This window comes from Watersipora subatra, chromosome 11, assembly GCF_963576615.1.
Source record: "Watersipora subatra chromosome 11, tzWatSuba1.1, whole genome shotgun sequence".
NCBI classification, from domain to species: Eukaryota; Metazoa; Bryozoa; class Gymnolaemata; order Cheilostomatida; family Watersiporidae; genus Watersipora; species Watersipora subatra.
The window spans coordinates 45,316,092-45,343,008 of NC_088718.1; the positions used below are offsets into that span (position 1 = coordinate 45,316,092).

At 37.7% G+C, this 26,917-nt stretch overlaps 1 protein-coding gene across 1 annotated transcript in view; it reads left to right on the forward strand.

Annotated features, from left to right (window-relative positions):
- The first annotated feature begins 1,759 nt into the window (after positions 1-1,759).
- Positions 1,760-26,917, forward strand: part of LOC137408134 (intermembrane lipid transfer protein VPS13A-like) — a 98,469-nt gene continuing 73,311 nt past the window's right edge. The window contains exons 1-12 of the mRNA XM_068094522.1: positions 1,760-1,999; positions 6,850-6,970; positions 9,486-9,572; positions 15,558-15,746; positions 19,670-19,743; positions 20,757-20,912; positions 22,393-22,479; positions 23,580-23,637; positions 23,724-23,845; positions 24,099-24,286; positions 25,838-25,988; positions 26,700-26,835. Coding sequence (XP_067950623.1) covers positions 1,760-1,999; positions 6,850-6,970; positions 9,486-9,572; positions 15,558-15,746; positions 19,670-19,743; positions 20,757-20,912; positions 22,393-22,479; positions 23,580-23,637; positions 23,724-23,845; positions 24,099-24,286; positions 25,838-25,988; positions 26,700-26,835 — 1,609 coding nt within the window. The remainder of the gene's footprint in view (positions 2,000-6,849; positions 6,971-9,485; positions 9,573-15,557; positions 15,747-19,669; positions 19,744-20,756; positions 20,913-22,392; positions 22,480-23,579; positions 23,638-23,723; positions 23,846-24,098; positions 24,287-25,837; positions 25,989-26,699; positions 26,836-26,917) is intronic.

Below are 26,917 nucleotides of genomic sequence, written 5' to 3' on the forward strand. Positions count from 1 at the left end.
GCAGGGTGAACATTGTACATATTGAGGCACTCAAGTATCCAAATATGAAGAATTGAGTCATAGGCCTTTTTGTAGTCAATCCAAACCATTGCAAGATTGGCATGCCTTCTCCTGCTGTCTTGAGAGACCGTCCGATCAACCAGTAACTGATCTTTGGCTCCTCGGGTGTTGCCCCAATTCTTTTCTGAGCGCTGGTCATATAGTGACTCATGTGCTCTTCCAGTCTGTCTGCAACTATTCTTGAGAGCAGTTTCCAGGTGGTGGGCAAGCACGTTATTGGTCGATAGTTTTTGGGAACTGCGGAGGCCAATGGCAGATCCTCCCTAATCCAGCACTTCAAATTTCTGAAAAGACATCTGGGAGAAAGAAACTACTTATAACACCATTGCAAATTGGCTGAAGAGGCTTAAAAAAGTCATCAACACACTGTTGCTCAACAAGGACTCACCATCAGCGAAGTGGACATCAAGTGCAGAGTGCAGCGTATGAAAAACTGGGCAGCACCTGGCCATGACATGATTCAAGCCTTCTGGTTGAAGAAATTAGCATCACTTCACACTAGAATGGCTAAGCATATAGAATGCCTAATAGAACAAGGTGACCATCCAGAATGGCTGACCAAAGGACGAACTGTACTTCTGATAAAAGATCCAAAGCAGGGGCCGATTCCTAAAAACTATCGACCAATAACATGCTTGCCCACCACCTGGAAACTACTCTCAAGAATAGTTGCAGGCAAACTGGAAGAGCACATGAGTCACTATATGACCAGTGCTCAGAAAGGAATTGGGCGCAACACCCGAGGAGCCAAACATCAGTTATTGGTGGATCGGACGGTCTGTCAAAACAGCAGGAGAATGCATACCAATCTTGCAATGGTTTGGATTGACTTCAAAAAGGCCTATGACTCAATTCCCCATACTTGGATACTTGAGTGCCTCAATATGTACAATGTTCACCCTGCTCTTGTGGCATTCATCAAGATGTCAATGACCAAATGGAAGACGGAACTGGAGGCTAATGGCAAAAAGCTGGCGAGTGTATAAATTAAGCGAGGCATCTATCAAGGTGACTTCTTATCACCGCTGCTTTTCTGCATTGCCTAAACCCTCTAAGCAATATGCTGGAGGAGACTCAATATGGGTACCAGTTCAAGAGTGGCACCAAGATAAACCACCTTTTCTACATGGATGACATCAAGCTGTACGCTAACAAAGAAAGGGACATTGATTCGCTAATACACCTCACTCAGGTATACAGCAAGGACATTGGAATGACCTTCGGTATTGAGAAATGTTGAAGGCTAATTCTTAAGAAAGACCATTCTATGCTCACAGATGGCCTAAGGATGCCAAATGGTACCATCAAAGATATAGAAGAAGGGTACAAGTACTTAAGGAATATGCAAAGCAACATCAACCACGAAGCCGAAGTACGTCACAAAGCCATTACTGAATACAAGAAACGCTTTCGGCAGGTCCTACGGAGCCAGCTCAATGCCAAGAACCAAGTCATGGCAATAAATACCTACGCACTGCCAGTAATAAGGTATCCAGCAGGCACAATAAAGTGGACTGAGGAGGCCATCAAGGAAATAGATATAGCAACTCGTGAACTGCTGACCATGCATGGAGCACTCCACCCGAAATCTGATACTACTGAATTGTATCTTGATAGGAAAGATGGCGGTAGAGGACTCAAAAGTGTACAGCAGACAGTGAAAGCTGAAGAGCAAAGCATCAAAGCCTATGCAGCCTCCATGGCCACTTCAGATAAGTTGCTAGCTGAATTTCAATCGGCTGCTCTTACAATGGACTTTCACACTGATGATGAGAAAATTGACTGGCACACGAAACCTCTTCATGGCGCTTACCACCGACAATTATCAAAGGAAGGTTGGCGATCTTTACCAGACATATATGTGGCTGAACAAAAGAAACCTAACGGCCAATACAGAGTCGCTAATCATGGCAGCCCAGGAGAAAGTGCTCCCAACAAGGCAACTCCAGACAAAAATCTATTACACTAGAGACAATCCTAGATGCAGACTGTGCAAAGATGCATCTGAGACCATCCAACGCATCATCAGTGGATGCAAGTAGCTAGCAGGAAACACATACACCGAGCGGCATAATCATGTCGCAGTTGTTGTGTATAGAAGTCTATGTGATGAGTATGGCCTTAATAAACCAGAACACTGGTAGGAAGCTCCTGGTAAGGTCAACGGAAATGACCGCGCTAAGATCCTCTGGGACTTCTACATCTGGACTGACAAGCATATGTCCTGGCAAACCAGCCAGATATAGTGGTGGTGGATAAGGAGAACAAGAGGGCTACTATTATAGATATAGCAGTACCCAATGACTACAATATAGCCAGCAAAGAAAAAGAAAAGGTAGAGAAATATCTCCCTCTTGGAGAAGAGATTGAAAAATGCTGGGATGTAAGAACAACTGTAATCCCAGTAGTCGTTGGGGCACTGGATGCAATAACACCGGCACATAAAATGTGGCTTGCCCAGATACCAACAGCAATCAACTCAGGTGAGTTGCAGGAAAGTGCGCTATTGATAACAGCTAAGATCTTGAGGCGAGTGCTCAAACTCCCAGGTCTCTGATAGGAGACCCGAGTTAGAGCAGAAACTACCACCCATACGGGTTAACCGGGGTGAGGAATCAATTTTTTTTATATATATATACTAGCCGAATGCCTTTGCTCGGGTATTTAAAAAACGCCTATCAAACAGTGGCATTTGCCAACCACATGCCATTAGCCTGGCACTTTGCCAATGGCTAATTTGAGCAAGCTTGTAAATTAAACTTACTTATATGAGCCGTAAATGTTAAATAACGTGCAGGTACATTCCTGGTTACAAAACTGTACGTGTAGAGTAAGAGTGCCCGTGAGGTCCTGTGTAGCTTATATGCAAGTAGGACCGAAAAGCCAATAAAGCCGTGAATCCTATGCTGTTAATCTGATAGCTTTGACGTCATCGCGATAACATCATTGACCTTAACTCCTAGTAGCGTCTCACCATTGCCGTAGACATCGTTAGGCTACATAAGACCTCAAAACATGATTACACACTAGGAAAAACAATCATAAAATCACGTTGCACAGCGTAGAGCGGTACACGTATTGTCACCCACATAGCGACATATAGTACAAAGTGAATACTTATTTTCTAAATTTTAATAACTATAATAGCTGGAAACACCAACAAACGACAGACTTTAAAATTTATATGGAAATATCTTTAATTTCATTTATATATTAATGTGTGCACATATTTTAAACAACTCTTGCAGGGCTAGTGCCACATCTGAACTCTAAATAAGAACTCGGTCTAATTGAGTGACAGGATATATATTTGCTTAGCTTAATATATTGTACATCACATCCAGCACATCACGACTTGAGCAGGCACAAACTGGCTCTGCTGTTCTCATCACTTGCACCCCCTTACATATCAGCTTGGTTGTATATCAGCTTGGTAGGCTCCAAGTTGTGCTGGACCCAATGGATCTTAGTCAGCTCAGCTAGGTACAGACTCAAACACAGGGCTGGCTGGAATCTATCACAAGGTATACAGTATATACAAAAGCATTCCCTTTCTATTATCACTCGCCTTCGTCATAACATCATTAATATCATAAAATTCATGTGGCAGCTAATCATATGAGCTCCAGTCGCATATGACACGTTACACCAGTCATATGCAACAGGACAAATATAGGCTACCTGTTACGAACATGCAACTTATAATGCTATGTTCCATATACACCATATATTTCAAATGTTCCATATATCCTTTGAAAATATCTATAGTTGAACCCATGGCTATAGCACAATGCCATCAACTATTATCATATAGGGAAAATGAAAATTTCTTTGTTGTAATGGTAGTTGCATGTTCTTGGAGAACGTGAAAACACAACTCCTAATGTGCCACAGTCGACTTGTTTTGACTTTGTTTTAATATTACGAGCGTGAGAAATCGGCGAGATGACTTCTCAGAAATCGGTGTGATAAGATAAAACCTGAAAATATGAGTCGAACTCGACACTTTTTGGCAGTGTGGTGACATGACCGGTACCAATTTAGAATGACAGCAAACATTTGTTGTACTGGAGTCGGCTAAATTGCACGATCCTCTAGCCTTTGCGCAACGTGTAAAATTTGCAATTGCGTTTGCAATTTCGTTTTGATGCAATAACACCAGGTCCTCGATGACATTTCCACATTTGGAACTTCCTAAGTCGCAGCAACGCAAATTTTCGAGCAGCAGAGTTGCTTGCGCTTGTTGATAGCTTTACCCTATTTGCAAATGTTTGATCAAAAGTGTTTAGTTTAAACAACGTAAAATACTGTAATCAAATGTTACAGCGTATACTCTTACTTAAAAATTAAAGGTTTTGTATGTGGAATCTTGTAGCCCATTTCAGCAACTGGTAAGTTTGACGTTGAAGATTACTTTTATTATTCGTGTATGTATGTGTGCATATATCAATTATTTTTATTTATGGCGTATTTTTTGATCGAGTTATGTTCAGTGGGCATTTTTTGGTTTTTATTATTGCCTTTCAGCTGATTACATTTATACTTTTTGTTTTACATGTGGAGATGACGGATTTTTTCATTCTATTTCATGAAAAAAACAATCTGCTGTCAAATGAGGCATTAAATTTAGTTCAGGTGTGAAGATTTTATTTACAGAAAGTCAAGTAGATGCTGCCAGTGCGTAAAATAAGCTGTGTTAATGGATTTATGTCCTAACTACATACTGCCACTGTAAATTGGTTGCATAACAATGCCTAGAGGAAGAAAATGTTAGCAACAATTAACACTGTGGAAAACTTTTTTCACTAGTGCACTATGCACAAAGATGACTTTCAATTTCCGAAATGGTGCGCATTCACAAGGCAAACAGCGAACAGATTTTCATTTCTTAGATTCAATAGGAGAATTAACTAAATGTTAACTAGTCATTATTTGCAACTTCCTATTTGTCACTATTAAAAGGTGGTATGAATACGTGGTCTTATTTTTTGCCCTACTTTAGATAAATAAAAATAATTATCATCCTGGAGTTATGCTAGCAGGCTGTTGTATGCTTCGCAGTTTGCTTTTGCTTTGAATAAGTTGCTAAGACTTCATAGTTGAATGACGGTTTATCAAGAAACACAACTGCAGATCTCACCTTTTAGTATTCTTTATTCTCTGAAAACTTCACAGCTGACAACAGGTGTTTGTTATTAGAAACAAGTGCTGTTAGCTAGCCCATCCTTGTTTCATCTTCTTGTATGCAGAGTGATTTTAGATACTACGACTGCATTTCTGGCACTTTTCTATGTTAGCTGTGGCTAAAAGGAGTATGATATTTTTTTAAATACAGAGGCTATCATGCTCATTTAGTGTATACCTTGAGCAAATAGGTTTTCATTAGCATATATATATGTATCTAAATGTATCTTTCTCAAAGTATGTGTGTTCCTCCAGCTATAGCTATTATTAGAATAGCTGTAACTGGACAATGCTGATGCAATGTCATGGCGTACAGTCATTAGAAGCCTTGCGCTTATTAACTAGCCTACTGGAATTTTCCAGCGGCAATGTACCAGGCTAATAGCAAATGGCAGACAACTCTCATTACTTCTCATTGTTTATAAGTTGGTTTTTAATACTATTTTTCATTGGTAATGTGCTAGGCTAATAGTAAGTGGTAGGCAACTCTCTTTCCTTCTCATTGTTTGTAAGCTGATTTCTAGTACCCAGGCAATGCTGGGAGGCACAGCTAGTCTCTATATAATTCTTCTGCACATTTGATCCATGTGTTGAAGAATTTTGTTTCTTTCAACCATCTTTATTTAATGTAAAGACTACTAGTGGAACTCTTTGATTCCAGATTTTAGAGTTGTCACTGTTTATTGTTGAGTTTACTCTGCTAAAGTTATTATATACGATCACTGCATTGTGAAATGTGTAGAGGTGTCAAGTTTAGTGAAAAAGGCTAGAAAATCTATTTAAAATTTAGTGAGAATTATCAAATTTCTGCAACAATGTTCGGAAGGTCACAGCTTCCCATTTCTCTCAAAATTATTTGGGTTCCTTCAAAGAGTTACAAGCTCCAGCGACATATGTCCTCACTCAAGTTTGTTGTTAAATAACTTGGCAACAATATATAATGGAAAACTTATAGTTGAAGGTTTTTTATCATAGAACGCCTGATCTGATATCTGTTAGAACAGAAAAGACCCTGAGGATAAAACTAGAGCTATGAGTCTGACTCGTAGGGATCTAATAATCCTGCTACGAGCTGCCTGTGCTATTTCTTCTGCCAGTCAAAGTTAGCGAGAATTGTGTTAGCTCACATACTGCCTGTCCTGTACAAGTGCATAGTTTATATGTTAGTAATGTGTAGGCATGCCAATACACCACAGCAATTGTTGTTCAAACATATTTTTGTTTTTAAAAAAACATTCTTCTTATTATTCTAGCACTAGCCTTAGTTCCTTAGATTGATAGACTTGAATGCAATATTTGTTTGTTTGTAATTAGTTGCATGTGTTGCAAGAAAATGTGTTTGTGACACCATTAAGTGTATCAGTGTGACTCATCCATTGATGATGGAGGTTGACAGTTATATCATATGTTGTCTTTGACTTTGCTGTTGTGGTGGGCAGTCACGATTGGTGCTATAATATGGCCAGGGCTTCAAGTTGTGGCGCATGGTGATGTGTTGGTTCAGTAGCAACATTGCTCTCAAATATGTTTATTTATCTTTTGCAGATGATGAGGGAAATTAAGCTGTGGTCGGACACACAATATTTCAAGTGCTACCTTTTATAGAAAACCATGTTTTCTGCTATTGGCCAATCTCTCGTTTCCTGGCTTTTACGCAAGTATCTGGACCAATATGTAGAGGATATTGAAGCTCATATCAAAGGCTTTCAGTATGGTCTTTCTGGAGGTGAGACACAGAGAAAGGCTTGACTCGATTGAAACTGGTGGTGTGGGTTTAAAGCGCTTGGAAAATCTGACAGAGAAATTAAGGGTTAAAGTCACTCAAGTGGAAAATTTGTGAAAATCAATAATGCTGAAGTAATTTTCCATTCAGCGCTGTTGCGCGGAGCAAGTTGTTCATCAGTTACGTTTCTAGCAATCTTATGGAGACAAAACAATTATTTAATAGCTGCTTTTGCAATCGATCAACAGGGCCATTTATGCAACTGTCACTGCAGTAACATGTTGTTAAACATCTGCCTTATGTAGTCACTGCAGTAACATGTTGTTAAACACCTGCCTTATGTAGTCACTGCAGTAACATGTTGTTAAACACCTGCCTTATATAGTCACTGCGGTAACATGTTGTTAAACACCTGCCTTATGTAGTCACTGCAGTAACATGTTGTTAAACATCTGCCTTATGTAGTCACTGCAGTAACATGTTGTTAAACATCTGCCTTATGGAGTCACTGCAGTAACATGTTGTTAAACACCTGCCTTATATAGTCACTGCGGTAACATGTTGTTAAACACCTGCCTTATGTAGTCACTGCAGTAACATGTTGTTAAACATCTGCCTTATGTAGTCACTGCAGTAACATGTTGTTAAACATCTGCCTTATGTAGTCACTGCAGTAACATGTTGTTAAACATCTGCCTTATATAGTCACTGCGGTAACATGTTGTTAAACACCTGCCTTATGTAGTCACTGCAGTAACATGTTGTTAAACACCTGCCTTATGTAGTCACTGCAGTAACATGTTGTTAAACATCTGCCTTATGTAGTCACTGCAGTAACATGTTGTTAAACACCTGCCTTATGTAGTCACTGCAGTAACATGTTGTTAAACATCTGCCTTATGTAGTCACTGCAGTAACATGTTGTTAAACACCTGCCTTATGTAGTCACTGCAGTAACATGTTGTTAAACATCTGCCTTATGTAGTCACTGCAGTAACATGTTGTTAAGCATCTGCCTTATATAGTCACTGCAGTAACATGTTGTTAAACACCTGCCTTATGTAGTCACTGCAGTAACATGTTGTTAAACACCTGCCTTATGTAGTCACTGCAGTAACATGTTGTTAAACATCTGCCTTATGTAGTCACTGCAGTAACATGTTGTTAAACATCTGCCTTATGTAGTCACTGCAGTAACATGTTGTTAAACACCTGCCTTATGTAGTCACTGCAGTAACATGTTGTTAAACATCTGCCTTATGTAGTCACTGCAGTAACATGTTGTTAAACATCTGCCTTATATAGCCACTGCAGTAACATGTTGTTAAACATCTGCCTTATGTAGTCACTGCAGTAACATGTTGTTAAACACCTGCCTTATGTAGTCACTGCAGTAACATGTTGTTAAACATCTGCCTTATATAGTCACTGCAGTAACATGTTGTTAAACACCTGCCTTATGTAGTCACTGCAGTAACATGTTGTTAAACATCTGCCTTATATAGTCACTGCAGTAACATGTTGTTAAACACCTGCCTTATGTAGTCACTGCAGTAACATGTTGTTAAACACCTGCCTTATGTAGTCACTGCAGTAACATGTTGTTAAACATCTGCCTTATGTAGTCACTGCAGTAACATGTTGTTAAACACCTGCCTTATGTAGTCACTGCAGTAACATGTTGTTAAACATCTGCCTTATGTAGTCACTGCAGTAACAGTTAACTCATGAGGTTGAACTCTACTTGACTTTAGTTACAGATAAAATTGTGAATTGAAAATAAGACAACTTATGAAATTATACCCTGCTCTGCGTCTGCTACTATTTTTATATTTTATCGACTATCATGCAGCAGATGAACTGTAAAACTGCAAACTGAAAATGTTGACTAGTCACGACTATCTGGTACCCATCCAACGATAAAGCTGAGATCGACTTTTTCAGTCTAGATTTATCACATCTTAACTAAAAGATCCGTAGGTACTCTGGTGATAAGGAGCTTGACATGCTCTTTAGGTACTCTGGTTATAAGGAACTTGACATGCTCTGCCAGTACTCTGGTACCAGACAACATGACATGCTTTTATGTACTGTGGTGCCAAACAACATGACATGCTCTGTATGTACTCTAGTACCAGATAACACGACATGCTTTGTATGTACTCTGGTACCAGACAATACGACATGCTTTGTATGTCCTCTGGTGCCATACATCACGACATACTCTGTAGGAACTTTGGTACCAAACAACATGGCATGCTCTGTAGGAACTCTGGTGCCAAACAACATAACATGCTTTGTTGGAACTCTGGTGACAAACAACACAACATGCTCTGTAGGTACTCTGGTGCCAAACAACACGACATGCTCTGTAGGTACTCTGGTGCCAAACAACATGACATATTTTGTAGGTACTCTGATACCAGACAACACCATATGCATTGTATGTACTTCTGTGCCAAACAACTTGACATGCCTGTAGGTACACTGGCACTAGTCAATATGACATCTTCTGTAGGTACTTTGGTGCTAGACAACTTGAACCTAAAGGCAGAGGCATTGGTCGAACTTGATTTGCCAATTGAGGTGAAGGCTGGCCACATAGGTGAGTTGAGAGGGCTGCTGGTGAGCTCATTTTCTCACACACTATTTCCTAAGAATGTGTTACATCCTGATCTGCTGATGATACATGATATTTATTCTGGTTTACTCTAGAGTCTAGACTCTAGAGTCTAGCGCTTACTCAATAAAAGCATTGAGTATGCTTTAATAGAGACGCGGTTTTACAAAGTTTCCTTTAATTACATGATGAGTACAGTGTCCGAAATAGACGCCCTGCGAATACCTTTGCCAGCATATACACTCCAATGCCTTCTATTACACTCTCAATGTAATAGTCAGACATAATGAGAATGACCTGAGGTGATGTTTAATCTAAATGCCTTTAATGTCAGCTGGCCATCCCAACTCTTCAGGCTGTCTCCAGAGGTTACGATAACTCAAATAAGCTCAAACTGTCACGTGAACTTGTATATCGAATAGATGGATTATATTGGGCTGGTTCATATAGGGATTTTGGAAAGCCCTCAACTGTGAATACATTATTACTTTTTGATACAATGGAGGGGGATGCTGACTGTACCTTAGTAATATATCGTGAGGACGGTGCTGACTGTACCTCAGTAATATAGTAAAGAGGGTGCTAACTGTACCTCAGTAATATAGTAAAGATGGTACTGACTGTACTGTAGTAATATAATAAAGATGGTGCTGACTGTACCTCAGTAATATAGTAAAGATGGTGCTGACTGTACCTCAGTAATATAGTAAAGAGGGTACTGACTGTACTGTAGTAATATAATAAAGATGGTACTGACTGTACCGTAGTAATATAATAAAGATGGTGCTGACTGTACCTCAGTAATATAGTAAAGATGGTACTGACTGTACCTCAGTAATATAGTAACGAGGGTACTGACTGTACCTCAGTAATATAGTAAAGATGGTGCTGACTGCATCTCAGTAATATAGTAAAGAGAGTGCTGACTGTACCTCAGTAATATAGTAAAGATGGTACTGACTGTATCTCAGTAATATAGTAAAGAGGGTACTGACTGTACCTCAGTAATATAGTAAGGAGGGTGCTTACTGTACCTCAGTAATATAGTAAAGATGGTGCTGACTGTACCTCAGTAATATAGTAAAGATGGTGCTGACTGTACCTCAGTAATATAGTAAAGATGGTACTGACTGTATTTCAGTAATATAGTAAAGAGAGTGCTGACTGTACCTCAGTAATATAGTAAAGATGGTGATGACTGTATCTCAGTAATATAGTAAAGATAGTGCTGACTGTACCTCAGTAATATAGTAAAGATGGTACTGACTGTACCTCAGTAATATAGTAAAGGTGGTACTGACTGTACCTCAGTAATATAGTAAAGAGGGTACTGACTGTACCGTAGTAATATAGTAAAGCAAGTGATCTGAAGGAATACAGGTTTCTCTTAGCTACGCACTTAACAGCTCTCATATAATAGACTTGATCTTCTCTGATCATCTTTTGGTCTTGTGACAACCATCTAAATAGCTACAGTGTTCACAAGTGAAAGTAATGACAGTAAACCACAGTGGTTACAATAATCAGAGAATTTGTCAAAAAGCAGGGATAATTGGAGATGCGGTGCATGATTGATTACCCATCAGTATTTAATGATGTTTTCGTAATTACATTTTCTTAGGCAAATAGACAGTTATCACTGACAGTTTTGTAGACAGTTATCACTGACTTCATACTATAAACTATTTAGTTCAGTGAGAGGCAGTAGGAGTTACCAAGATGATACCTCAGTTCATGAAGTGATCAAAAACTAGATTGAGTGAATGCATTAGCTTAGAATGTGACTTAGTTAATGTATTAAGTATATTAGGGTGTAAATAGATATAGCTGATTTAGAGTCGGTAAGCAATCTAGTTTATAGAAAGATATAGTTTATAAGAGTCTATAAGTACTCTAGTTTATATAGAGATATAGTGAGTCTGTAAGTAGTCTAGTTTATAGAGAAATATAGTTGATATAGAGAGTCTATAAGTACTCTAGTTTATAGAGAGATATAGTTGATATAGAGAGTCTGTAAGTAGTCTAGTTTATAGAGATATAGTTGATATAGAGTCTATAAGTACTCTAGTTTATAGAGAGATATAGTTGATATAGAGAGTCTGTGAGTACTCTAGTTTATAGAGAGATATAGTTGATATAGAGAGTCTGTAAGTACTCTAGTTTATAGAGAGATATAGTTGATATAGAGAGTCTGTAAGTACTCTAGTTTATAGAGAGATATAGTTGATATAGAGAGTCTACAAGTGCTCTAGTTTATATAGAGCAGGGTTGAAAAAAACCACTGTTTTTATGAACAAACCAGGTTGTTTGGTTTAAACCGATTTTTATGGTTTAAACCAGTTTTATGTTTTTTATATTTTTACCAAGGTTTTTGCAATTTTAAGTCTAATTTACATCACTTACTATAGCTGCACGATTGAGTATCGGACATATGCGGAATCATCTGTTAAAGATGGTACTGTGGGAGTTGTTATGGGAAAAAAGAGAGAAAACATGAAAATTTCAGAGTGAGTATTTAATCAAACATGATCGATGAAATACAGTGCAGAAATCTTATCACATAAAGTGAATATTTTACATACAGCACTATGCATAAGTAGGAATTTTAATCCAAGTGATTAGTCATGTGGTAGTGCAGAGCATAACGCAGATGCATTGCTAGTGTTTGAAACAGTGGCAGATGATTCAACTTCTATCGCCTGAATACTAACATCACTGTCTAAGTTGGTGTTTTCAGCTTGAAATTTTGCTACGTGAACTTTAAGCCTATCCGCGTGACCTCACGTTACGACAGCACACCTTAAAACCTCTGCCTTAAAACCTTTGCCTTTTGCAGTTCGAGTGAAAAACTGCCAAACGGGATCCTGTTTGGGAGGCATGTTGGAAATTTGAGGCACAACTTTAACTTTTCAAAACACAAAAAAACTTGATAAACTGAATTCTAACAATCCAAATATTCTGGTTTGTGCCCAATAAATGAAATATTAGTTTGCAAACTTAAAGCTTTTGCCCAAAAGGATTTTATTGTTTTAATTTCTAATTATAAGTAATCCTTTCTCACTGGCCAGACTTGAGAAAGTATTCATTCATTATTAGAGACGATGATTGGATTAGTATATTTCACGTTTGTTTATATTTTATCACTACAGAGATCATCATATTACTTGATAAAACCAATTGAAAAGGAAATTCACTAATTCATTGTTGTGCTAGGATTTCATGTAGTTTTAACTTGAGCTCTGCCATCACTTTACTACTGTGTCCTAAATAAACTTCTACAGCTGATAATTACATATAATTGCATTTCTACTGCACATGAACCACTAGGAGCTTAAAATGTTGTTTTTCACAAAAATAATGAAAAACCATTAAAACCATTTTTTTCGGCTAGTTTAAACCACTCGGTTTAAACCGAGCCAACCCTGATAAAAAAACATAGTTAATATAGAGACTCTATAAATACTATACTTTATAGAGAGATATAGTTGATATAGAGAGTCTATAAGTACTCTAGTTTATAGAGAGATATAGTTGATATAGAGAGTCTGTAAGTAGTCTAGTTTATAGAGAGATATAGTTGATATAGAGAGTCTATAAGTACTCTAGTTTATAGAGAGATATAGTTAATATAGAGAGTCTGTAAGTAGTCTAGTTTATAGAGAGATATAGTTGATATAGAGAGTCTGTAAGTAGTCTAGTTTATAGAGAGATATAGTTGATATAGAGAGTCTGTAAGTACTCTAGTTTATAGAGATATATAGTTGATATAGAGAGACTGTAAGTAGTCTAGTTTATAGAGATATATAGTATATATAGAGAGACTGCAAGTACTGTAGTTTTCAGAGAGATGTAGTTGCTATAGCTAGACCTCATGTACTTTTGTCTGTAAAATATTCAAAGGGGAAACCGTATAATGAAATGAAAGCATTTTTAAATCATCAGCGAGTATTTTAACACTACATACTTGAGGAGGGGGTAATCTAGTCGCGTTCATTGACCTATATTTTACTCTCTGCGGTGGGCAATAGTGATCTATGATTTATGTTTCAAGTTGACCTATACTGGTATTATGTAAGGCATGTCTGTTTCATCACTATCGTTCAAAGCTCATGGGGTATATACACGGGGTAATTAAAAAGAAAGGCATTGCCTTTAAGGCTGGCAATATCCATTGTTTTTTGACGTCATCAGTCCGTTTGCACATGAGCTCGTTCGCGAAAATGCGACCATATTTGTAGAAAACGATCGTCATTCTTTTATTTATTAGTATTTTTGGTGTTGTTGATACTATAATAAAAAAAATTGAAACAAAAAGCACAGTTCGCAAAAAATTGATTGCAGAAAAGCTTCATGTTTCAACGATAAAAGTTGTCTACAAAAATGGCAGACAACGATAGAATGACGTCACGAAAAAACGAAGGTTTGTCTACTCCAAACAAGTATCTCAGTCCCTTGCGAGTCTCTCGTATCGACGGCAGCAGTAACGGAACATGGAGCATATATAGTCTAGTGCTTTCTATTATACTATATCTGACAGTTTTAAACATTTGATTTGTGACAGTATATTATTTGCATGCGCTGCATTGTCAATATGGTTTTAAAGCTGAACTGAGAGTACAGATATCGTAAATTTATATGATTGCTTTTTGTTACATTCAAATGAAGGATGTGTGGCATTATTCCTGCAGACTAGTGCTAAATCGCTGTACATCTATTGTGAAGTATTTGCTTTACGCATGCATCTCAATACCTTATCCTCACCGCTCAGATTTCAAAGACAACTACAGTAAGAACATGTATGATTGACTCGCCAATTACGTTCATGTCTTTACTAAATGTCTGATATACTGTAAATAGCATGGTTAATTACTATAGGCCTACCTACATGGAGAAGTAACCCAAGTATTGTATCGTATCTTATTAGTCATTACTCATAGATGTTTACTCGTAGAGTACATTATGTGTGCGCATTAGATTATCATATGATTGATTACTGCACTGATAATTTTTGTTGGTCCTCTGCATTCTATACTTACTCCTGTTGCTGTTTAACCATTGTTCATAGTTTGTGTTCATCACTGCTCTCAACACATCTCATCACATGATCTCAGTCGCGTTCTTTGCTTCTTAGTCATCGAATATATATACAGTGTAAGATGGCTCATTGGCTTAGCTTGGTTAGAATGCATTTCTACTGGCTTGGACCCAATCAAATGGGTGTCGAAAGGGTGGTTGGTGTGAATATTGTATAGTCACTCAGGGGTGGTTGGTGTGAATACTATCTATATGTAAAAGGGTTTACACAATTCGAAGGATTGATAGTGTAAAATAGTATAATATTGCATTTACATTAATAAAGAGCCCAGCAAATGACATGATCGCTTTGATTATGGGCCATTTAAATATACTTGGCTTTTATTCCAAGTTGTTGAACTGAAGGAATGCATTACTTGAAGGTAGTTTTGTATCAGTGCAACGTTATTAAAAATATCTTGTTCTAATGAAGCCAATTGCAATGGCCTGGTCTTATATTTATATATACATGTAGCTGGTGTACCTGATAGTGTATATATATAAATATGTTTTAGCGGAATTGTAAAGTGGTACCCTTGTGACCTTGAGTGATTATGCAAATGTGTAATATATGTGTGACCTGTTTAGACCATGCCTAATTGTGTGACATCTTCCTGACCTTCCCAAACCATGCGTAATCGGGTAAGACCAGGATCCTTAGGGCAACATATTCATGTGCAAATCATGCAGACCTTTTTAGACCTCGCGTAAATGTGTGCCATCCCATCATACCTTTAGGTGTCACGTATTATCGTGTGCCACCTGCACAACCTACAAAGGCCACACGTTAACTTTATATATATTCATAATTAGTGCAGCTAACAGTATTATAAGACACATTAGGCATGGAAGCGAAGTCCGATATCAAATAGAATTTTATGTCATTCCTCCTATCAGAAACCCTGAAGGCCTGTCTACCAGCTCCAACAAAGCTACTCACAGACCCTCTTATTGTGACGGTAGAAAATGTCTTCCTACTCGCTAGCCCCACCTGTGACAGACAGTACGACGAGGCTAAAGATGAGCTCATCCAACAGGCGCATAAGCGACAGCTTCTCGAGAAACTGGAGCAGCTGTTGCAGCAAGGTTAGTGAGTTGTCACCCTGTCGGTTTATAATTGTCTCCCATGCGATCAATTGCTGGATAAGTAGAGATGTTTTCTATAGTCAGCTGTGGCTGGTTTCTAAGAGGAAAGCAATGGATGAAATATGAATTATGGTGTTATGCATAATAGCAAAGTGCAGTCTAACCTTTACTTACTGCTCTAACATAGTAGTTTACTAGTACATGGTATAAAGTTAGTACCTACTGCTCTAACATGGTAGTTTACTAGTACATGGTATAAAGTTAGTACCTACTGCTCTAACATGGTAGTTTACTAGTACATGGTATAAAGTTAGTACCTGCTGTTCTAGCATGATAGTTTACTAGTACATGGTATAATGTCAGTACCTACTCCTCTAACATGGTAGTTTACTAGTACATGGTATAAAGTTAGTACCTACTGCTCTAACATGGTAGTTTACTAGCACATGGTATAAAGTTAGTACTTACTGCTCTAACATGGTAGTTTACTAGTACATGGTATAAAGTTAGTACCTACTCCTCTAACATGGTAGTTTACTAGTACATGGTATAATGTCAGTACCTACTCCTCTAACATGGTAGTTTACTAGTACATGGTATAAAGTTAGTACCTACTGCTCTAACATGGTAGTTTACTAGCACATGGTATAAAGTTAGTACCTACTGCTCTAACATGGTAGTTTACTGGTACATGGTATAAGGTTAGTACCTACTGCTCTTACATGGTAGTTTACTAGTACATGGTATAAAGTTATTACTTACTGCTCTAACATGGTAGTTTACTAGTACATGGTATAAAGTTATTACTTACTGTTCTAACATGGTAGTTTACTAGTACATGGTATAAAGTTAGTACCTACTGCTTTAACATGGTAGTTTACTGGTACATGGTATAAAGTTAGTACCTGCTGCTCTAACATGGCAGTTTACTGGTACATGGTATAAGGTTAGTACCTACTGCTCTTACATGGTAGTTTACTAGTACATGGTATAATGTCAGTACCTACTGCTCTAACATGGTAGTTTACTAGTACATGGTATAATGTCAGTACCTACTGCTCTAACATGGTAGTTTACTAGTACATGGTATAAAGTTAGTACTTACTGCTCTTACATGGTAGTTTACTAGTACATGGTATAAAGTTATTACTTACTGCTCTTACATGGTAGTTTACTAGTACATGGTATAAAGTTATTACTTACTGTTCTAACATGGTAGTTTACTAGTACATGGTATAAAGTTAGTACCTACTGCTTTAACATGGTAGTTTACTAGTACATGGTATGAAGTTAGTACCTACTGCTCTAACATGGTAGTTTACTGGTACATGGTATAAAGTTAGTACCTACTGCTTTAACATGGTAGTTTACCAGCACATGGTATAACGTTAGTACCTAACAGGTACCTGCAGGTAGAATAGACAGCTCTGAATAGTTAAATGAGGACATCTGAAAGTAGAATAGACAGCTCTGAATCGCTAAATGAGGACATCTGAAGGTAGAATAGACAGTTTTGAATAGCTAAATGGGGACATCTGAAGGTAGAATAGACAGTTCTGAATGGCTAAATGAGGACATCTGAAGGTAGAATAGACAGCTCTGAATCGTTAAATGAGGACATCTGAAGGTAGAATAGACAGCTCTGAATCGCTAAATGAGGACATCTGAAGGTAGAATAGACAGTTTTGAATAGCTAAATGGGGACATCTGAAGGTAGAATAGACAGCTCTGAATCGTTAAATGAGGACATCTGAAGGTAGAATAGACAGCTCTGAATCGTTAAATGAGGACATCTGAAGGTAGAATAGACAGCTCTGAATCGCTAAATGAGGACATCTGAAGGTAGAATAGACAGTTTTGAATAGCTAAATGGGGACATCTGAAGGTAGAATAGACAGCTCTGAATCGTTAAATGAGGACATCTGAAGGTAGAATAGACAGCTCTGAATCGCTAAATGAGGACATCTGAAGGTAGAATAGACAGTTTTGAATAGCTAAATGAGGACATCTGAAGGTAGAATAGACAGTTCTGAATCGCTAAATGGGGACATTTGAAGGTAGAATAGACAGCTCTGAATCGCTAAATGGGGACATTTGAAGGTAGAATAGACAGCTCTGAATCGCTAAATGAGGACATCTGAAGGTAGAATAGACAGCTCTGAATAGCTAAATGAGGACATCTGAAGGTAGAATAGACAGTTCTGAATAGCTAGTCTCTGCGAATAAGATGACGAGCATGAGCGGGTGAAATAAATGGCCGTGTTGATGAAATAGTAGAGAAATTGGAGAGAGAGAACAACAAGAAACCTAAAGAAAGGTGAAATTCTGCATCAAATGGATATTAAATGAGATATGTGGAGAGCAGAATTTGTTAATTTGGAGATAGACCACTAATGGGCAGACTTGGCTAGAACATTCCAAAGTTCAACAAGCAAACGAAAGATTTGTCATCTCAATGCAGTAAACAGAGCTTTAACATGTAAATATGAATAGAAAGTTCATTTAGACAAACGCCTGTCAAGTCAATGATACTGAAGAGATCAATTTGGAACTATGCCGGGGCGTTAAAAAATGCTAGGTGGATTTGTCAACTGACCGATGCTAGTTTAGCCAGAGCTCACTCTCTCACTCTGCCCCTCTCTCTCTCGCTCACTCCCTCTTGCTGCCCCTCTCTCTCGCTCTCTCTTGCTGCCCCTCTCTCACTCCCTCTTTCTGCTCCTCCCTCTCACTCTCTCTTTCTGATCCTCCCTCTCTCCCATTTTCTGCCCCTCCCTCTCACTCTCTTTTTCTGCCCCTCTCTCTCACTTTTTCCTTCTGCCCCTCCCTCTCTCCCTCTCTCTTTTTTTTCTGCCCCTCCCTCTCTCGCTGACTCCCTCTTGCGGCCCCTCCCTCTCTCTCACTCCCTCTTTCTGCTCCTCCCTCTCACTTCCTCTTTCTGTCTTTCCCCATCTAACTTCCTCTTTCTGCTCCTCCCTGTTACTCTCATTCCCTCTTTCTGCTCCTCACTCTCATTCCTTCTTTCTTCTCCTTCCTCTCACTCTCTCTTTTTCTCTTCCCATTTCATTTCCTCCCTCATGTCTCTTTCTCTCTCTCCTCTTCCCTTTTCCTTCTCTTCTTCCCTCTCCCTTCTCTCCTCCCTCTTTTTCTCTCCCCTCTCTCCCCCTTTCTCTCACCTCTCTCTCACCTCTCTCTATTCTTCTCCTGCTGCTTTCTTCTACCCTCTTTCCCTTTCTCTCTGAGTGCCACTTGAGAACTCAGTGATTAGCAGAGTAAAATGGGGTCACTAATTCTATTCATTTTCTGAAAGAGAAATTTATGGTTGGATGCCTTACCTGCACAGTATCTCAAGTTTATCAAAAACAGTAGTAAACACCTAAACAAATATGCAATAAAGCCTGCTCTCTATACTTGTATTTCAATGTTAGCATTATTTGCAATTGTTTGCGTTTCAATATTAGTCGATTAGAGGTCAATAAATGCTGATCTATGTGTAAGAGCATTACGCTCAAACCCTAAAAACTTGTGAAGGATTTTGAAAAAGCAGCAAATCAATTTCTGATTATATGTAAAATCAAGTGGTAACAATAGTATGAGACAGTTTCAATGGTGAGAGTAAAGTACGACTTGTAATACAAACATTGCCTTTATTATTTAAAATATTTTAGAAAGTAGGTAATTCTCATCAAATTTTTGCCGAGTCAATTTTTCACGTTTATACATGTTATTCAATGTAACTGAAGTGTTTCAAAATTTTTCAATGCTTTTGGAATAGTTTTCAATGCGCTTACTTCAGTTTGTTTGGAAACCAATTCAGAGCAAGGACTTCCAGTTGCCTGGAGTCTGACCCTTCAGCATAGCCCATAGCAGCATAGAGCTTGGCATAGTTCAGTACTATATTTTGAGTACCGGTATGTTTCTTATAGAAGGGAAAGAGGAGGAGGAAGGACCTGTGAAAGATCCTGGGTTCATGGAGAAGATAAAAGTAACAGCTCTACAAGTAAGTTATTGTGCTGCTGTGCTGACAGGGCTGCCTTGATTAGAGTGCTAGCAAGTTAGTTAGAGTGAAGTCGATGGAAACCCGCCATCCCTCCGCTGATATGGGTCACTAAAAAAACTAGTTCTCAGGATTTTACATAAAAAACCTAAATTAGAACACACCCGCCCACTTTTTCAAAAGTCTTCAATTCTGACTGTGAATAAACTCTATAAATTTCGAACTCTCATCGCGTCTCATCAATTATTCTACAGCCTTAAATCACATCGCATTCATCAATATCCCACTCGCTGCTCTTCTTTAAATCTAAAGCTACCTCCCTCTAAATCTGCTTCGGGTCATCGCAGAATGTCATACCAGCAGTCAGCACAATGGAACGCTCTGCCTGATGAACTGCGTAGGGTTGTGAGTATGCCCACTTTTAGACGCGCCTTCAAGCTGTACCTGTTGAGTGGTGACTAAATAGTTTCTGGCTGCTTGCTGTTAACTTGTGGCCCAGCGCCTTGACTAGCAATGCTACTGCGCAGTTTGGGCCTCATAATTATTTCTTTTCTTTTTTTTTGTTTTCATGTTTTTTGATGAAATAAAACAAACAAACAAACTAATGTTTCCGTTGCTGTTTGGGGAATGTGCCAGACAGTAAGAAATTTATTCCTTTATACAACTTTCTTTGAATTATTATTCAGTCCAAGCTACTAGTTCACACTAGTTCAAGCTACTAGTTCACACTAGTTCAAGCTACTAGTTCACACTAGTTCAAGCTACTAGTTCACACTAGTTCAAGCTACTAGTTCACACCAGTTCAAGCTACTAGTTCACACTAGTTCAAGCTACTTGTTCAAGCTACTAGTTCACACTAGTTCAAGCTACTAGTTTACTCTAGTTCAAGCTACTTGTGTGATATTTGGCTGAGTGTGGCGATACAGTCCAGCGAGTAAGAGTGGCTAATGATTTGCTGAGTGAAGCGCATGTTTCCTGTGATTATGTTTCTTAAAGATTTGTCTCCTCTCCTCTAGAACCTTGAGCTCGAGATTGCCAATATCCATATACGGTATGAGGATGATGTGACCAATCACGGCAAGCCGTTTGCTTTTGGTATCACTCTGCAGGAGTTGTCACTGAGGCCAACTGTATCCACTGAGGGCGGTGCTTCTCACCAGCATGTTGATAAAGTGAGACCATTTTTATCCAATTCAGCGTATTGAGTGCTATTATGGGTGGTTCACTTTGGGTGGTTCATTAGGGGATTCCTTGTGGGTGGTTCATTGTGGGTGGTTCATTATGGGTAGTTAATTGTGGGTGGTTAATTGTGGGTGGTTCATTATGGGTGGTTAATTGTGGGTGGTTCATTATGGGTGGTTCATTGTAGGTGGTTCATTGTGGGTGGTTTACTGTGGGTGGTTCATTATGGGTGGTTCATTGTGGGTGGTTCATTGCGGGTGATTCAGTGTGAGTGGTTCGTTGTGGGTGGTTAATTGTGGGTGGTTCATTATGGGTGGTTCATTGTGGGTGGCTCATTGTGGGTGGTTCATTATGGGTGGTTCATTATGGGTGGTTCATTGTGGGTGGTTACGAGCAGAAGACCCGTAGCCACCCACAATTAACCACCCACAATTAACCACCCACAATTAACCACCCACAATTAACCACCCACAATTAACCACCCATAATGAACCAGCCATGAAGACCAGAAGACGCATGACCTAAGCTTCACATTAACTGCCTGATATGAGTGATGCCTTCACTTCTCAAGCCATTAATCATGGAGATGGCTGTTTGTAATTTGTGTATATTTGCATTGGTTATGAGTTAGCATATAATTTAATTTAATGAAAAGTTGCACTATCCTTGTGCTTCTTTGTATTATATTCCACTTTTTTATGAATTTTCACTTTCATCATCGTTTTAATATTCTCTCATTTCTTCTATGGCTCATCACTTTCTACTCATAACTGAATACTCACTACTCATAATTGAATACTCACTACTCATAACTGAATACTCACTACTCATAACTGAATACTCATCACTCACTACTCATAACTGAATACTCATCACTCAATACTCATAACTGAATACTCATCACTCACTACTCATAGCTGAATACTCATCACTCACTAGTCAACTGAATACTCATTACTCACTACTCTTATATGAATATTCATCACTCACTACTCATAACTGAATACTCATCACTCACTAATCATAGCTGAATACTCATCACTCACTAGTCAACTGAATACTCATCATTCACTACTCTTAACTGAATATTCATCACTCATTACTCATAACTGAATACTCATCACTCACTACTCATAACTGAATACTCATCACTCACTACTCATAACTGAATACTCATCACTCACTACTCATAACTGAATACTCATCACTCACTACTCATAACTGAATACTCATCACTCAATACTCATAACTGAATACTCATCACTCACTACTCATAGCTGAATACTCATCACTCACTAGTCAACTGAATACTCACTATCATTCACTACTCTTAACTGAATATTCATCACTCACTATTCATAACTGAATACTCATCACTCACTACTCATACCTGAATACTCATCACTCAATACTCATAACTGAATACTTATTACTCATAACTGTTTACTCATTTCCCTCCAACTATTGAAGCTGCTCAAGCTAAAGGAGCTAGCTGTCTACTGGAATCAACTCAAGTCCAAGAGCCAGATGCTAAAGGATAGTCTCGCAGAGTTCAAGGTCAGGTTCACTTTTCTACACCATAACAATTGGTTTAGTAGTTGCTGTTGTTGGGCAGACCTTCAGGCTAATAGAGACTAGGATACCAAATGTTACTAATGCACAAGCTACTAGCCAAAGTACTTTTCCTTCAACTTTGTCTGATATCCTTGAAACTTATTCGTGAATTTAAGTTCAACACTTACATCACATGATTACAGCTGAAACATGTTTCAGATATTTTCATTCTGCACTTACGCTTGAAATGTACACCTAAAACCTTATACATATTCTATATGACTCGTACCTATGGAATGGGGTCTTTGTATTGGTAGAAAGTCACCCTTTGCTAATCTGGGATAAAATAACACAATTTATAGCCTCCAGTGTTACCATAGTGTGCTGACATTTCTAACTAGTATATTACTCAGTAGAATGAAGTATATTACTGTGCAATATATTGTGTCAGATTAGATTAAAATGTATTACTGTATAATAGAGTGTATCAGAGTAGAAGAGAGTATATTACTATAGAATAGATTGTATCAGAGTAGAAGAGAGTATATTACTATAGAATAAACTCTCTCAGAATAGAATAGAAGAGAGTATATTACTATAGAATAGAGTGTATCAGAGAAGAAGACAGTATATTACTATAGAACAGAGTGTATCAGAGTAGAAGAGAGTATATTACTATAGAATAGAGTGTCTCAGAATAGAAGAGAGTATATTACTATAGAATATATTATATCAGAATAGAAGAGAGTATATTATTATAGAATAGACTGTATCTGAATAGAAGAAAGTATATTACTATAGAATAGACTGTATCTGAATAGAAGAAAGTATATTACTATAGAATAGACTGTATCAGAGTAGAAGAAAGTATATTACTATAAAATAAAGTGTATCAGAGTAGAAGAGAGTATACTACTATAGAGTAGAGCGTATCAGAGTAGAAGAGAGTATATTGCTATAGAATAGACTGTATCAGAATACAAGAGAGTATATTAATGAGGCAGAGGCTGTATCAAAATAAATTGTTTGTATTGAAGGTGATGTCCTGAAGTTGCACCAGTATAATACGCTAAAATACAATTGTGTAAACTTGATTTTTGCAGAATGCCATGGCTTGCAGTATTGATGAAAACCAATTGAAAGGTGTCACATTTGATCATTGTAAGTAAGCCCTCGTTTCTGTCTCTCACTAGACCCTTTCATGAATGCTGTTTTACACTAATTCCCAAGCAATTTCTTACGCACAGTGATCTCCCCTATCAATGGATCAGCAGAATTGATAGTCAACATGCAAGAAAAAAGCAAGAAGCCAGTCGTGACTTGCAGCGGTTGCTTCAACCACATAAACATAAACTTCAAACGCCACATGGTATGTCTCTATGCACCCTGCTATTATTCATCTTTCTGTTAATTACATTATGTCTTGCACTATGTCATCCACAATATAATGGCTGGGAGCCACATTTCTCTAGTAAATATTTGAGGCTTTATTTGGTGTTTACAATAATGGATGCAGCCTGTCATAGCAAATGAAGTTGTGTACCTCAGAGTGAGGAGATTTGAGCCCAGGTTTCTAATGTTTAATAGATACATTCATAGATGTTATATGAACTCTATTGAAGTTCCTCAACGCCGTCATACTCAAGGACTCATTTGCCTTGATGAGAGTGAATGAAAAGTACCGGAAGTATCATCCAGGTGTTTCTTGTCCTGGCAATGCTGTTCTTTGGTGGAGATATGCTTATGACAGCATTGTACATGAAATCATCATTCCTAAGCAGCAGTTTTGGACACGTATTTGGGATTACAGGCAGGTTATAGAGCTTACATTTACAGTGCGCCCTCGGGTTATGATGACCCTGTTATATGATTTTTTTGCCCTACGATGTAACGCATGAAAGAGATACAATGCTCGATCTTTCTCAATTCTTATTATTCAATTCTTAGCGTTATTTGTTATTAGTTATTGTGAAAATGAAACTGGAAACAGATAAGTGATAAAATTTTAGCGATGACGAAGTTGGAGTTTAGTGAACTAGTTAAAAGTACATACTAAAACTTAGCTTTATGTATGTTTAGTAAGCTAAATTCATATAACTTAAATTTGATGGCTATGTTATACGTCTCCCTCGAAGGTAAGAATTTTTTACGGTACGTACTGCCCATAGCACATTGTAACGTTACATTTTATTGCAGATCATAACCACTAAATACACTAAAGTTACTGTAGGTAACTGTAGTTACTAAAGTTCACATAGTATTTTGTTACTAATTTTTAATATGTACAGTACATAAAGTTTTGATGATTGTTAACAGGGGTGTTTGCTTTAGAAATTTGCTATGCAGTTCTATACCCCTCATACAAAATTTTCGCCTTTCAGTGCCAATACTGAAACAAATTAAAATTGTATGGTGAGGGTCTACTGTATTGATGTTGTATTAGGTGCTAAGGCTATTGTTGATAAGGTGAGACTTCTGAGCTATATATCAAGGTATTATAGTGGACCTCGGGCTAAAGGTAAATGAGATGTTTTTGGTGAGTTGATGCGTTCACCAAAGTTATTATATAAGAATTTGTCTGTCTCTCTTTCTTTCAATCTCTCTCTATATATATATATATATATTATATAATATATTATATCAGAATAGAAGAGAGTATATTACTATAGAATAGACTGTATCAGAGTAGAAGAAAGTATATTACTATAAAATAAAGTGTATCAGAGTAGAAGAGAGTATACTACTATAGAGTAGAGTGTATCAGAGTAGAAGAGAGTATATTGCTATAGAATTGCTATATATATTGCTTGTTATATATATATATATATATATATATATATATATATATATATATATATATATATATATATAAAATATTTATAAGTGGAACTTCACTCTATAAGTTAAACATTTTATGACTAATAGTTTCATGTGGTACTTATTGTACCACATGAAACTATTAGTCATAAAATGTTTAACTTATAGAGTGAAGTTCCACTTATAAATATTTTATATATATATATATATACTCATGCTACAGACAGTACTGTTTCGGCTATTGAAGCCTCATCAGTGCAGCTCAGAGCTTAGGCAAGGGACACAAATCCCATTACCAATGAGAGTTGACTTCCTGCCACGAAACAACTAAGTTGCCTCGCAGACTTTAAGAAAGTCAATGTGCTGGCAATATATATATATATATATATATATATATATATATATATATATATATATATATGTATATATATACATATATAAACATACTAGCAATATATATATATATACATATATCTAGCCCTCTGACGACCTTTGCTGCAATCAGATGTGTAAAAAGCTAGAATAATAACTCTTGTTGTCTTAGGCACAAGTACAAAAAATACAGAGACCTGTATACCAAGAACCTGCTCTCACCTGACAACCACAATGAGGCAGCTGCGGCAGGTCTAGAGGAGTGTGAAATGTCACTCAACATTGAGAGCATAGTTATGGCACGGAAAGAGGCTGAAAAGGAGGTATGTTTCTTATTTCATGTGAGAAGGTGAGATTTCACGTGAGAGGGTGAGATTTAATGTGAGAGGGTGAGATTTAATGTTAGATGGTGTGATTTCGTGTGAGAGGGGGAGATTTTATGTATGAGGGTGAGATTTCATGCGAGGGTGAGATTTCATGTGAGAGGGTGAGATTTCACGTGAGAGGGTGAGATTTAATGTGAGAGGCTGAGATTTAATTTGAGATGGTGAGATTTCGTGCTATAAGTGATGAGTTCACTAAAGGGATTATGAGATCGTATTAAGGTGCTTCGAGTCTCTCTTTTATTCATTGAATGAGGATGAGCTTACAAACATTGTGTCAGTCTATGAGATTAATCACTGCTCAATCAATCATTGCTCAATTAATCATCGCTCTATTAATCACCACTCTATTAATCACCGCTCTATTAATCACCGCTCCATTAATCACCGCTCCATTAATAACCGCTCTATTATTCACTGCTCTATTAATCACTGCTCTATTAATCACTGCTCTATTCAGTGTCTAATTTGTTAAGTCAAAGAAACTCCTCAGTACTCATGATTTAACCCTCCCATGTACATTAATTAATGATTATTATTTTAAATGATAATTTATTTTATATTTGTATAGTTATTATTTAAATGATTATTTGAAATGTTTATTATAAATAATCGCAAAGTTTGTATTGGTCATGTTCTTGTTTTCTCTAGTACCTGGTACAGAAGCCTAGTATGGCTGTTGTGAAGCCAGCAAATGAAAGCGTGTTTTCAAGGTTATCCAACTGGTGGTATGCAAAGCCTAAGGCTACAGAGGTGGTCGTCCACGCTAAACACTCAGCGCACGAAGGTCGGTCTGTAGAACAGCTAGGGTAAATCTTCTCACCCTCAATAACTCAACTCAGTAAGAACATTTTCAGACTTTTGACAAA